Source organism: Doryrhamphus excisus, chromosome 1 (genome assembly GCF_030265055.1).
Source record: "Doryrhamphus excisus isolate RoL2022-K1 chromosome 1, RoL_Dexc_1.0, whole genome shotgun sequence".
NCBI classification, from domain to species: Eukaryota; Metazoa; Chordata; class Actinopteri; order Syngnathiformes; family Syngnathidae; genus Doryrhamphus; species Doryrhamphus excisus.
Genome location: NC_080466.1, coordinates 38,490,118 through 38,504,999, shown reverse-complemented (window position 1 = coordinate 38,504,999; position 14,882 = coordinate 38,490,118). Strand labels below are relative to the sequence as shown.

At 39.6% G+C, this 14,882-nt stretch overlaps 1 protein-coding gene across 11 annotated transcripts in view; it reads left to right on the top strand.

Annotated features, from left to right (window-relative positions):
- Positions 1–14,882, top strand: part of magi1b (membrane associated guanylate kinase, WW and PDZ domain containing 1b) — a 121,749-nt gene that overhangs the window by 58,987 nt on the left and 47,880 nt on the right. For all 11 annotated transcript variants that reach the window (XM_058080229.1, XM_058080205.1, XM_058080221.1 and 8 more), the window contains 2 exons: positions 10,220–10,339; positions 12,255–12,497. In XM_058080229.1, coding sequence (XP_057936212.1) covers positions 10,220–10,339; positions 12,255–12,497 — 363 coding nt within the window. The remainder of the gene's footprint in view (positions 1–10,219; positions 10,340–12,254; positions 12,498–14,882) is intronic.

Here is a 14,882-nt window from a genome sequence, read left to right as displayed (position 1 = left end):
ACTGTCAATTAGCAGCCTAATTTCTTGCATTAAAATTCACTGTTTGGATATAAGATGAATGACGTTATAGCCGCCCTCGTTTTAATTGATACACCGTGGGCTGTTATATCATATGTAAGACGTCTGGGGTTATATTTAACCTTTTCAAAATACTTCAACACTTTGGATGATATTTTAGTAGCCATTATGAGTCAACAAGTCTTTTTCGATTTTGACAAATGGCATCAATCAACAACTCCACTGCTAGTTATGCGGTCGGGTAATGCAACTCATGTTTAGGGAAGGATCCCTCCAATGAATGGAACCCTTGTAGCCCATCTCGGTAGAGCAGTTTCCTTAGCGTGATTAGCTGCCAATACTATGTTTTGATTTCCAGTGACAAGTCAACAAATGGAATAAATTGCTCACTGCTAAGAACCCAAGCGAGTTGGTACAATTGTAATAAGCTTTTTGCTCGAGTATTGTTGCAGGTTTGTGAGCGCTACCATCCATATCACAAAGTACTTACAATGCACTCTTTCAAATAAGTCATGTCCTGAATGACCTGAATGCTTGCACACAAACTGATTAAGAACCGAAGTACATATTTAGAGAAAAATTATGATAATTAATCATTGCAAAATACATTTAGGATGACCTACTTTTTAATGGTGGCACAATGGCATTATTTTTTTTTTCTTACGTTTAGGTTGTGACATACTTTCATACGTACTATTTAACATGCAGGCTTGTTTTAAAGCGTTACAAATGTAAATGCAGTTCCAATCCTCTATGAAGGTGAATCTACAGAATTTCAAAATAAAACAGAACTGTTTGTTTTGTATGAATGAAAATCCAGAGCATTCAGGCCCATCCTAAATGGCTTGTTTTTTCGATCGGTGTGTTGTGTTTAGAGCCTGACAGACTCGTTTTTCATGTTTTTTTCCTAATGTTAAAATGTTCTCGGGCCTGATTAAGTTTATGCCGTTTTCTTTGAGAGCTCGACTTCACGAGTCGTTTATATATCTGTATCTATTGTACAGAGTTGTATCGGATTATAATTATAATGTATGCACAAAATCTACACAGCAGGAAGACGGGTACCACCAAATCTTTTATTTTTTACATGTCACCAGAAATGTATGAATTTATGGGAAAAATGGCAAAGCTATTTAAAGAGGACATATTATGCGCTTTGTATTGTGTTGCATAGTCTACACATGATACCCTGCACAGAAAGCTTTCTAGATCTTCTAGATTCTGCAGTTTTTCCATGGACCTCCTTTCGACCAAAACGGTCTGTTGAATTTACTCCACCCCCTGCCCTTTTTTAGGTACACCCACTCTGCTGTTGTTGGTCACATTCCCAAGCCCTCCCGAGGCCATCCGGATACATAGGTCCGCATTCACAATCTGCAGCTCATATAAGGAAGTCCGGATCGCATTGATGTCAGTATAACTCTGTGTTAGAGTAATACATATGTATCCATAACTTCTTTAGCTTAGGCATAGTTTAACATAACAATACAACATATTTATAGGTCAGAAAAATGGAAAAAGCATCATTGCTCCCATTTAAGAATTATAAGTGGCACATCTTTTTTTTTTTATTGTTTTGAAGCTTTAAGACCATACTGTGTTTAACTGGATTATTTTTAATTCATACCTGCATATGCATATAAATCCGTCTCCAGAAACAATAAATGAACCTTGAACTAGTTTTAACTTTAGAATTATGTAATGTTATTAGCCAACATCAATAAGAACATGGTTAGCAGGTTTGAGTTGGGAACTCTTAACGCCTTTTTGATGAACCAGACCTTCTCTTCCAAGGCCAATGACCCTATTTTGGGTGGAGTCGAGCATTAATTGTCTTGGGAACCCTGGGGTTATTCTGAGGCCCTCCCCCAGGTTTGTTTGGCAAACATTGGAAGTCTTTTGAAAGACTAAAAGTATCTTCCCTTGTTTACTTCACAGTGTCAATGTCACACAGGGATCTCTGTTATCTATGACGGCTTTTATCCATAACAAGATGTTTGGATATGGTTTTAAATCTGATGGATTGGATGTTAAAGGATATTGATGTCAATGTCGGCTTGCAATTTTCCTGCTCCGGCTCGTGCAACTGAAATTCCAGAATGTTTGGACACACTGATCTGGATTTCTATTTTCTTTTGAATTCCAAACATATGGACATGTTTAGCCTTTTTTCTCTGACGTCTTGTGGGTGTTTTGGAGTTCGCAAAAGGAAAAGGAAGCCTGGAACTAATTTTAGAAAGGTGTACGAGTCGGGTTGCCTGGCGAGTTTTGAAATTAAGAAAGAAGAAGAATTGCAGAACGGATCACACAAGGAAGAGAAAAATGAACGCGACTTTGTCCAAGGAGTCGTGTCCGACATTGTCCTTGAGGATGGGATCAAATGTAGGTCGTAGCTAAAATGCAAGGCCATGCCTGAGGGCCTTTTTTTTTTGCTTTTGCAAGGGGGATTCAATAGGGAAAATAAGCATATATGTATTGTGTTTTTAATGTTTTATGCTACACATGATTATTTTGGGAAGCTGGGTTGTGGTTTTATGCATGCATGCATGCATGAGCATCTATCGTCCTTGGGCACTGTTTTTTTCTTCTTAGCTGGCTACTTTAAAATATGTTGTCTGTTGTTTTCATAACAATTGACATGAATTTAATTTACTTGTCGAATTTGATTGACTTTCTTCTGTCATCATCTGCATCATGCTGTTACTCCCAAGTCATTCCTTGCCATCATAATTGTGGGAATCTTACTACTGTGAATCCGTCGCACATCTACAAGGCCATACGCTCTCCTAAAATAGTCCTCGGAGTTAAATATAGATGAGATGCTTGGATCTGTTTGCCAATGAAAGCATTGCTTGGAGAAAAAAAAAACATGAAAAGTTTAAATACATTTTATTTCATTTGGGAATTTGAGTAATGGCATCATTTTGTTAAAGTCATAAGTGTGATTATATTGAACAACACTACCGTGACAGGAAGTCATTAATAGAAAATACCAACATGAATGTCTTTATCTGCCCAGGAAAGCGTTTTCTTATATTATTGAGTAACTTGCATAGTAAATCTTGTTTGATGATACTTATTCATGCCGTTTGTACATCAGCAACACAAATATCTTACAACCATGGCCGGAATATGAACCGGAAGCATTGTATTTCACTCAATTGCTCCAAACGTATGGCTAAACTGATAACTAACAAAGTGGAGCTGTCACAATTAACCATTTAATCATCGATTATACAACTATTTTGGTGTTTTGATGAATATATTTTAAAATTCCTATCAGCTTTGTTGTTGAAAAACAGTAATCAGCATCTTTTCTGATATGTTTGCCGACCAAACCACTAACTGTTTGTGTTTGGTTCATATTGATTTGGTTCTGTTAAGCCCTAACTGATGACTCCACAAATCGATAATGAAAATAATGGTTAGTTACAGCCCTAAAAGAAAGGCAACCAGCTATGCAGAGATAGACGGATCGACAGACAGATGTATTTTATTAATCCTGCGAGAGGAAATTTTAAAAGTTATTGATTGTGGTTTGAGAGACATCCCTGTGGAATTAAAGGCTCTTTGTTTCAATGAGTTGAGAATGCCATTTTGATTTAACTGTGGAGTGAAAATGCTTATCACCAGACGCCATCGCAAAGCTTGGCTATGGTATGATTGTGCTGTTTTGGGACTTAGAGAATATAATCAATATATAAAATGAAAACATACACTTGCAGACAATATTATTGTTAGCAGTAAATAAAGCCATATACTATTCATAAAATTGAATGCAATTATAATTGAAAGGTTGTTGTGAGTCGGTGTGTGTTTCTTCTGCAGACTGGGATGGTTGTCCCTCTTTTAAGTGGTTATTAGAGGGTTCACAGTCTGAGTCCGAAACTCGCCAGGGTACAGGAAGGTGTCGGGGCGTTTGCTCACAATGTGTCTACATTGGGGAACTTGGAGAAAGGCATTAGACCCTGTCCCTCACGGCAGTTTGTCGCAATGCTCCAGTAGTATGGGGTGTTCTTTGTCGCTGTTTATTGTCGCTGCTTCTAACCACAGCAGAAGCATGGAGGGTGTCCACTTTGAAGGAGTTTGTCCTGCACACAACGGTTGTGATGCCTATTGTCTATCCCAAAGTACATTATTGTTTATGCGGTCCATTTTATCCTTATATACAGTATATACACTGTACATACCTAGTTTGAACATACGGTACAAGGTACATTATTTAAAAAAAACAACAACCTTAAACTGTATTATGGAAAGCAGGAAGTGAACAAATGTAACAGTTACTGATTGTAAAAGTACCAGATGGAGGGGTAGGATTTAATAAGCTTTGCTTCTTCCTACTCCTTTTGGACATGTGGAACTGTGAACTGATTATGGGATGCATTCAATTGTAATCTGATGCATGTTGAAATGAAATAAAACCATTACCATTACCAAGTCATGTATATTGTGCAGTCCCATACAATTAGTATACTTATTTCAAAAGCACATTAATATCAGTATGTTTAATCAGGAAACAATAACTAGCAGTAGAAATACTGCCTTTGCAAAGACAAACTGAGATGTTGCAGTATTACTCTACAAACTACAACCACGATAAGACATCTTTGGTGAGTTAAACGCTATGTACCTTCTTATACCGTCAACACACGTAGTAAGGAACCACAACAACATTAGCATTTGTATGAGGCACCCAAGCTAACAAGATAACAAGCTAAGCTAGGGGTCTCCAACCAGTACCTTTGGCGTTATCATTAGCTCGTTAAAGGGTCAAAGAGTATTTCCTTCTACTCGTAGTTATCATGCCCCGATTTAATGATAAATTACCACAAAATAGCATAAATGCAACTATATGCACAACCCACAATGCATTGCGCTCATACCCTGGCCAAAATCAACAGTCTGAAGCTGATTTCACTTTCGCTCTAAAGTCTTTAAACACAAACTAATCACTTTATTGAGATAAAAAAAGAATGGGGCGAGAAAGTGGCCGTTAGAGTGTGTCATTTATTTGTCCAAATACCAACCGTTTATAATTTCATTTATTCATTCATTTTCTACCGTTTTTTCCTCACGCGGGTCGTGGGGGTGCTGGAGCCTATCCCAGCTGTCTTCGGGCGAGAGGCGGGGTACACCCTGGACTGGTGGCCAGCCAATCACAGGGCACATATAGGCAAACAACCATTCACACTCACATTCATACCTATGGACAATTTGGAGTCGCTAATTAACCTAGCATGTTTTTCCTCATACTCAAAAATCACATACTGCATACTCAAAGAGTTAGTATGAGTAGTAGGTACTAAGTATGCAGTTTCGAACACAGCCAAGGTTGAAGACCCCTTGGGCAAAAATATCGTAATCCCTCCCTCATTTGTCGCGGTTAATTGGTTTCCGATAAGTGAATTTCTGGGTGGGGGGGGGGGGGGGGGTGCCTTTTTTTTTTTTACCATCACACCTCGTCCTGTGTCTTTCACGGTATAAAACTCTCAGAATCAAAACAGCAGCTGAGCTTGTTGACTATTGTCTCCTAGAGCTTTTTTATTCTTATTGACTGTCAATGCTTTGTTCACTCAAGCATGCTGTGCCTTCAGGTGGAAGCGATGCCATCCCATATTTGGTATGCATAATTCTACAACCGAAGAATACTTATTCAAACAATTCCAATTCCTTCTGCTGTTGAGATGTAAGTGAAATAGCTTTTTTTTTTTTTTTTTTACAGTGGAATTGATGTAAATCACAATCACATTTGTGTAATCCTGCACTGTAATATGTTATTTATGTATGCGCTCTGCAGTGGTATTTAAAATAACATTACGATTGGTAAATAGCCATCCAAGTAAAACGGTAAGTGTCCATAATATTTTATGGATAATTCCAATTTTCACATTTTAATGCCATTAGTGCTTTACAGAGATACAGGTTATCCACGAAGGTTGTCTTTCGGGATGAAAGGAACTGTCAACAATCCATTAAGTCCCAGCTTAGTCTGAAAGGCCTTGAATGAGAGGTCAGTGAGTGTATAAGTTTTACATCCTGTATGTTACCAACCACGTGCACGAGGATGGATAGATGGATAGATTGATGGTGAGAAAGATGACAGAGGTCTTCGATAATGCATTAGGTTTTGCGTTTCACTGCGTTATATTCTTATTTTCACATAAAATGTCGAACTATACAGAATTCCAGTTCATTGAAAAGCGACTCAAAAAGTGCACTTTGCAAGATGTTCGGAGTCTTGAGCGTCTCGGATGTCGCTGGAGGTCAGTCCCCCTAGTCCATTTAAGACCCTTCCGGGTTACCCTTAAAGTGTGTCTACTAAAAGTCAAGTCTTATCATACAGTGCATGTCTTTTGAAATCACATTTAGGGTTAGGATTCGTCCATGACCAGTCTCAACTTGACACTCTAAAATATATACATACGTATTGTCAATGTAGTATTGCAGTAGTTGTATGACGTGTGCATGGGTTGTCTTGTCCCTTGTCCTATTGTCTATCCCGAACCATAAAAGTGGCATTGATAATTGATGATTCGCAATGTTTTTGTGCCTGGTACATGTTTTGATAAAGTACTGTTAGATTAGTACTCCCTGTGCCACAACATAACATAATATTTTCTTTTTTAACTACATACTCGGCTGCACGGTGATCGAGTGGTTAGCGCGCAGACCTCACAGCTAGGAGGCCAGGGTTCAATTCCACCCTCGGCCATCTCTGTGTGGAGTTTGCATGTTCTCCCTGTGCATGTGTGGGTTTTCTCCGGGTACTCCGGTTTCCTCCCACATTCCAAAAACATGCTAGGTTAATTGGCGACTCCAAATTGTCTATAGGTATGAATGTGAGTGTGAATGGTTGTTTGTCTGTATGTGCCCTGTGATTGGCTAGTCCAGGGTGTATCCCGCCTCTCGCCCAAAGACAGCTGGGATAGGCTCCAGCACCCGCACGACCCCCATGAGGATAAGCGATAGAAAATGAATGAATGAATGTTTTTTTTTTTACACACCACCCAGCCATATTGGTCACGGGGGTATGCTGGAGCTTATCCCAGCTGACTTCAGGCAACAGGAGGGGTACACCCTGGACTGGTCGCCAGCCAATCACATGGGCACATATAGACAAACAACCAATCGCACCTATGGACAATTTAGAGTCGCCAATTAACCAAACATGCATGTTTTTGGAGGAAACCGGAGTACCCGGAGAAATCCCAAGCACAGGAAGAACATCCAGTCTCCTGACTGTGGGGCCAACATGCTAACCATCACTTTCAGTTACAGCTTTCCATCGCAGTTTACATAGCGTTGAAGCGCTTGATGTTGTCACATTATTCCTTTTTTTCTACTCGGAATATTTTTCTTTTCCTGACATTTAGCTGCCAAGAAGGGTTTATTTTGGCACATCAAGGTCCATCTCAGCAGGAGTCCCTCTATGCCCGGCTCTCATGACTCCCAACCTGTCTTTCCTCTAAACTCTATTTAACAGCTTGGTCAATGGCGCTTTTGTGGGGGGGCATTGAATTAATTAAGAGTCTATAGAGATGACATTGTCTAAGCTTCTGGTTTTAAGCCAAGGTTCCACTTTTTTTTATCCCATTTGAAACACTGGTCACAATTCCACTTCCTGTTAAGTGTCTGCCATTGAACTGCTGGCCGTTTTGAAAGTTTTCTCACGGACCAATGTGGATTTTGCGAGAAACAATATCTTAACTCTTGTGATTTGTCCTTAGCAGACCCTCTGCTAATTGTGACGGTGCAGCGTTAGAGCTGCTGCAAGTGAAAGAGTCAGCCAAGCCTCTGCATGTGCTGCACGCTTCAGTCTAATGTAGAGTTTACGTCCACACGTCTGTGATTAATCACTGGTGTCACTGAACATGGTTGCAGTGGGAGCCTCTCCCACAATCCTCACACATCTATTTTTACCAGCTTATTACAAACGCAGTTGTAACAGTGATTGTGAGATGGGGGGTGGGGAGGTGACAGGTGGGGCGTGGGAGGGGGGGCACTATACTATGTACTACCGTATATCACTATAGTAGAACTGCAACAATGAATCAATAAATCAATAAATAACTATCCAGTGAATCGTTATTGAATTAAAAATGTAAATATCCTCGTATGTTTTACATTTCTTCAGTCATCTGTAAAAGCAGGCCTATCAGATATATGTTTTATGCAAAACAAGACCAGTCACACCCATGAGCTTTGACTTTGGAAAACAGTCATTTTCGGCAACGTTATTTCTTTGTAATTATTATGTATATTAAATATACCCATCACAATACACTTTATACAATTTTCTCATTTAAACACTCTCAAAGTTCAAATTTCATTAAAATTTTAATGATCAAGCTCTTAAGTGACTCCCCATATTCACTCCTCTGTAGCGTTTTTATATCCTTGTTAAAGCATATTGCTCCTTAAACTGAAAATTAATTTACAGTGTTCCATAATGGCGCCGTAGCGATCATACAACTATGATCGTTAGCAAACGAGACACAGGACAGTGGTGCATGAAGGAGATTGACAATAGACTATAGCCAATCAGAACGCAGAACACAATGGGCGGGTTCTCCCTTAGCCAAACAGGACTGTTGCGGCTCCATATTTAGCCTGCCACATTGACTCACACTACTATTAGTAGTGGTAAATACAACAACAGAGCACAATGGATAACTCTAATACACAACAAGGACGCAGAACACAATATGAAATTGCAGTCAGTCCACAGCGTACCCCACCTGTAGCCTGAAGACAGCTGGGATAGGCTCCAGCATACCTTCGACCCCAGTCATGACAAGCAGTAATGGATGAATTAAAGTAATAAATGTGCCTAAAGGTGATGTTTGTTGTTCCATCTGTGAATGATTTCCTCCTCTCCATGATCTCATGTTCAGCCACAACACTAGCAGCTGTAGTTGAATTTGGAGCAGTCACCTCACTCGCGTAGTAGTTTCTGAAAAAAAAAGATGATTGCTTGTTTTGAAAATGTCTTTCAACGTTGAAATCCCACACGATTGACACCATGTTTCTTTATAAGTAATCTCAGGGGAAGTTACGGCACGGCTGTTAGGGAGCACTTGATTTGCTCACACCCACCCCCCTTACTGCACAGTAAGGGTAATCTCAGCACAGTGTGAGCGCAGGCCAGTGTGGGCCAATAGAGGGAGGAGAGAATCACACCCAAGTCCAAACATGCAAGGGTACTAACGGCCTAGTGTGAGCAGGTCCTGAGCAACCCATTGGCATGGTTGTTAAAGTGTTTACACCACACAGGCCGGTTGCCAGCAGTCGTTAAAGGTGAATGCCAAACGGCACTCGCACCTCGTGACATACAGTATGGCAACATCCCATGAAGGTGCTACGTTGATACTTCACACGCTACATTGGTGTCAAAAATAATATAAACAGACACTGCACAACACTGCCGTAATGCACAAATACTCTCCTACGGTACTTCATTTATATAGTCAGCGCCATTACTACTACTACTGTGTATTAATCAATGAATGCTCAATTTTGGTGTGTCTTCTATTCTGTTTACTTGCTTTATTCAACTTCATTTTTCTGTGAAGTGTCTTTGAATATCTTGAAAAGCGCTATACAAATAAATTGTATTACAGTAAACCTCGGATATATCGGATTCAATTGTTCCCACTGGTTTTGTCCGATATAAGCGAAATCCGTTATATGCGTATACCGGAAAATGTCAGTTTTACGCATATATCGGATTTATATCCGGTATATGCGTAAATCGGATTTTATCCGTTATAAAGGCAACGCTGCAAACGCTGCAAATGACGTCGTATAGCGGCCTGTCACGATTTGGCGAATCGGAGCGCCACGATGCGGCCATCCGATATATGCGAGGGAAACTTAATGGAAATGCATTGGAACAGGACTGGAGATTTTGTCTGAAATAGGCGAAATCCGTTATATGAATAAAAAATCCGATATATGCAATGAATTTTTATTGGAAATGCATTACAGAAAAATTGGTTCTTTATCTGTCCGTTGTGAGCGAATTTCCGATATATCCGAGTCCGATATATCCGAGGTTTACTGTATTATTATTATTATTACTACTTCCACAGATATAATTTAACATTCTGTTGTGATAAACTGGCAAGGTGTAATATTCATGGTCTGAATCGAATTGTCCGTCTGTTATGTACTCACGTAGTTATTTCTGAATACCCAGGTACAACCCGACCCCCTCGTGAAGGAGAAGTCCCTGGTGTGGATTACAACTTCCTCTCAGTTGAGGAGTTCCTGGAGTTGGAGAAGAGTGGAACCCTGTTGGAAATAGGAACATATGAAGGTACATTTTGAACTCAGCCCTTTTGATTTGGTATATATATTTTTTTTTCTAGACATAACTTGTGACACATTTACTGTTCTCCATCTTGAAACGTTAAACCGTGATCCATTGTATAGTTTTTTTTTAATGGGATGGTGCTAATCTTCTTTCTTATCACATACTACTATTAATTGGCCCTGTACCCTAGAAACCGCCCATGAATGATACGGGAAAAGGCCGAAATGATACTGTGTCAAAGCCCAGGGCAGTGATACTGATAAAATATAGAGTTTAACCATGTCCAGTATCAGCCCACGTAGCTGTCCACTCAGAGCGCGCTGCTCTGGTATCGTGCCCGTGAAACAACCAATCAGAGAACAGCGCACGAGCGTGAACACACAGCGTTTGTTTTGGTTTATTCATTCATTCATTTTCTGCCGCTTTTCCTCACAAGGGTCGCGGGGGTGCTGGAGCCTATCCCAGCTGTCTTCGGGCGAGAGGCGGGGTACACCCTGGACTGGTGGCCAGCCAATCACAGGGCACATATAGACAAATAACCATTCACACTCACATTCATACCTACGGACAATTTGGAGTCGCTAATTAACCTAGCATGTTTTTGGAATGTGGGAGGAAACCGGAGTACCCGGAGAAAACCCACGCAGGCACGGGGAGAACATGCAAACTCCACACAGAGATGTGTTTTGGTTTATTTAAATAATAATAATGATGATAATAATAATGATAATAATGATGATAATAATAATGATAATAATGATGATAATAATAATAATAATAATAATAATAATAATAATAATAATAATAATGATGATGATGATGATGATGATGATGATGATGATGATGATGATGATGATGATGATGATGATGATGATGATGATGATGATGATGATGATGATGATGATGATGATGATGATAATAATAATTCATTCATTCATTTTCTACCGCTTTTTCCTCACGAGGGTCGCGGGGGGTGCTGGAGCCTATCCTGTCCTCGGGCGAGAGGCGGGGTACACCCTGGACTGGTCAATAATAATAATAATAATAATAAACTCATGATTAAATAGTATGTGATAATAAGATCATCACATGGTTTGTCTGGTATCAGGCCCAGTTTTATGCCCCCACGTGCCAGTATCAGCCAGTATCTGATACCAGACAAACCATGTGATAACCTATAATTATAGCTGGCCAAATTATCTAATCACAATAAAAGTATATGTGCTTTCATTTTCTTGTGTGTTACATATTGAAGAGAAGTCAAGTAAGGTGCAACTGGTTGCACTAAACCGATGTTATGTAGTAAAAAAAGAGTGGATTACATTTGAATGTGTTAATCCCTCCCAGCATTTAATGATGCATAGCCGGGTAAAATTAACTGTGAGGTCCTGATTTAATCAAGCATTGCATTGATGATTTATTGTGAAATCAGAATACTTCCTATTTGATGACCAATTTAGCCGTCTGAGTCCGAGTCCAACAATAAACCTTCATCATCAGTTTACAGCTTAAACTGTTACGTTCGTTATTCAAGGGACCGCTTGGTTTATCAAATCAAAGTGTACATCATGATTGATTTGCTAGTAGTTAACGCTGGGATGCATATTCTTACAGTTAGCCGGTTCTAGATTTAGGTTATAAAGATAAGTACAGGGTTTTCAGTGCATTAAAATGCCCTTATAATGGAAAATAACTGATAAAACACACACAAGTACAATGTTTTGTCTTTGTGCACTAAAACAGATGACATCAGACAGCATGAACAATCTCTATTTGCATACAAAGGCTTTGGAAAATCTTAACAAAAAAAAACCCTTGACCCCTCCTCTCTTGTCCTCAAACTAAAATGCCCTTTTTTCTTTTCTGTCTCCCCCCTCTCCCAAAATCCCACCTCCCTGCCTTCTTGTTTGTTGCCTAGGAAACTATTATGGGACACCCAAGCCGCCGGTGCAGCCCCCCGGTGGGAAAGTGATTAGCAATAGCAGCAGCGGCGGTGATGCCCCACGGCCAGACGGGCTCAGTGGTAGCCTGCCGGGCTCGCAAGACTCCACGCCCCGACGCAGCAAGTCCTACAATGACATGTACAATGCTGGAATAGTGCCTGGAGAACTGCAGCAGGAGGACGACGAGGACCTCCCTGATATGAACAGTAACTATACAGGTACGTCACATAGGAATATGAGCATCGGGAATGGCAGTCGGAGCAAACATCCTGCACAGTTAGCTTCTTTAAACATCTAACACTTTCCTGGTTATACAGTATACCATATAAACACATACAGTACTTAGCTTGATGCTAATTTTCAGCATAATGCCACTCGTCTTCATCATCAAACCTGAGAAAAAGATGCCATAGTCTATTTTATGTAGACCAGGGGTCTCAAACTCAATTTACTTGAGGGCCACTGGAGCTCGGGTCTGGGTGAGACTGGGCCGCATCAGGTTTTCCAAAAAAAACGCATTTATTAAAAACAAAAAAATTAAAAAAACTTTGCTTTGGTTCAAATTTTCTACAATAAAAGCTCTGATAAAACATTCCACTGTTCTCAAATATCTTACTTTTTTTTCTACACAAAATAAGATGAAAAATAAATAAACAAATCAAGAATAAAGAAAATCAATCAATCAGTAATAAATAAATAAATAAAATAATAATAATAAAACGGCAAATAATAAAAAACTTAAGAAACCACATATAGTTGGTGGGTAGGCAAATTATTTTTTCAGATTAAAATTAACAAAGCATTATTAGAGCCCTGTAGACATGACAAAACACGACTATAGTCACATTTATACTCTTTTTATTTACAACATATTGCGCAACTGCAGGGTCTTGAGACACATGCTAACTCGCTAACTAGAGAGCTAGCGACCTAAACGGTAGCCTTCAAGTTATTTCCTTTAAACTTAAATAGCCAAAAACTTACCACTTCCACACGGATAGGGAGGATAACTATTAACAGTTATTTAACCTTTAACATGAACATTAATCAAATGTAATAATTTTTTCTGGGTACATGATACCATACAGCATCCATATCAAACTAATGTCCTGTGTGCCACATTTGGCCCGCGGGCCGTGTGTTTGAGACCCCTGATGTAGACTGTGACACTAGAATGTGATTCATTTTGGCACCGCTATGTTTAGGAGGAATCAGTAGGGGAATTTGAGTGGTTGTGGGTAAAGTGGGAGGTGATCACAGAAAAGTGGCAAGAAATGAAAGAGAAAGAGGGAGTGGTTGGGATGGGGGGGGGGGCAAGTCTTAAATCCCACAAAGAAGAAGAAGCAACCAGGGAGGATAAGCTTGAAAAGAAAAAGAAAAGTGGTGGGAGAGCATTTTGGTGAGGAGATAAAAGCTTCTTTCATTGGTGAGTAAGAGAATTTATCGCTTTGACATCTTCTGGCAATATCATCTTCCCGAAAATATGAAACACTGCCATCTGGCTGTAAGCAGCGGTCTGAATGACACACACACACACACACGCACTTCCATATTTAAGTCTTTAATGATGTCATCACTACTTGCTGAGAGACGATTTGCTTAGTGCAGGGGTCTCAAACTCAGTTTACTTGGGGGCCACTGGAGCTAGGGTCTGGGCGAGACTGGGCCAAAAAAACAAAAAAAAAAACGCATTTATTAAAAACAGAAAAGTGAATAAACTTTGCTTTTGTTTCGATTTTCTACAATAAAAGCTCTGATAAAACATTCCACTGTTCTCAAATATCTTAATTTTTATTTTTCTGCACAAAATAAGATGAAAAATAAACAAATCAAGACTAAAGAAAATCAATTAGTAATAAATAAATATAATAAAAATAATAAAACGGCAAATAATAAAAACTTAAGAAACCACATATAGTTGGTGGGTAGACAAATTATTTTTTTCAGATTAAAATTAACAAAGCATTATTAGAGCCCTGTAGACATGACAAATAGTCACATTTATACTTTTTTTTATTTACAACATATTGCGCCTCTGCAGGGTCTTGAGACACATGCTAACTCGCAAACTAGAGAGCTAGCGACCTAAACGGTAGCCTTCAAGTTATTTCCTTTAAACTTAAATAGCCAAAAACTTACCACTTCCACACAGATAGGGAGGATAACTATTAACAGTTATTTAACCTTTAACATGAACATTAATCAAACGTAATAATTTTTTCTGGGTACATGATACCATACAGCATCCATATCAAACTTGTGTGGGCCGCACTAACATTAAACTTTCATATCAAGGCGGGGGCCTCAAACTAGTGTCCGACGGGCCACATTTGGCCCGCGGGCCGCATGTTTGAGGCCCCTGCATATTTGTATTATTTAATCGATTTATCGTCAGTAGGTCAAACGGGCTCCGTCAGATAGTTGACCCAGCCTGAATCTGTTTTTACAATGTGTCCTCCGGAGGTGCGAGCAAAAGTTGTTTATTTGCCGTCTGTGCCTACGTGTGTTGCGGAGGTGCCAGTCAAGTGTGAGGCCGAGAAGACAGGAAGCAAGGTGATAGCACTCCACGGGCCCCCCGCTACAAGGTGTGAACTGCCCACTCA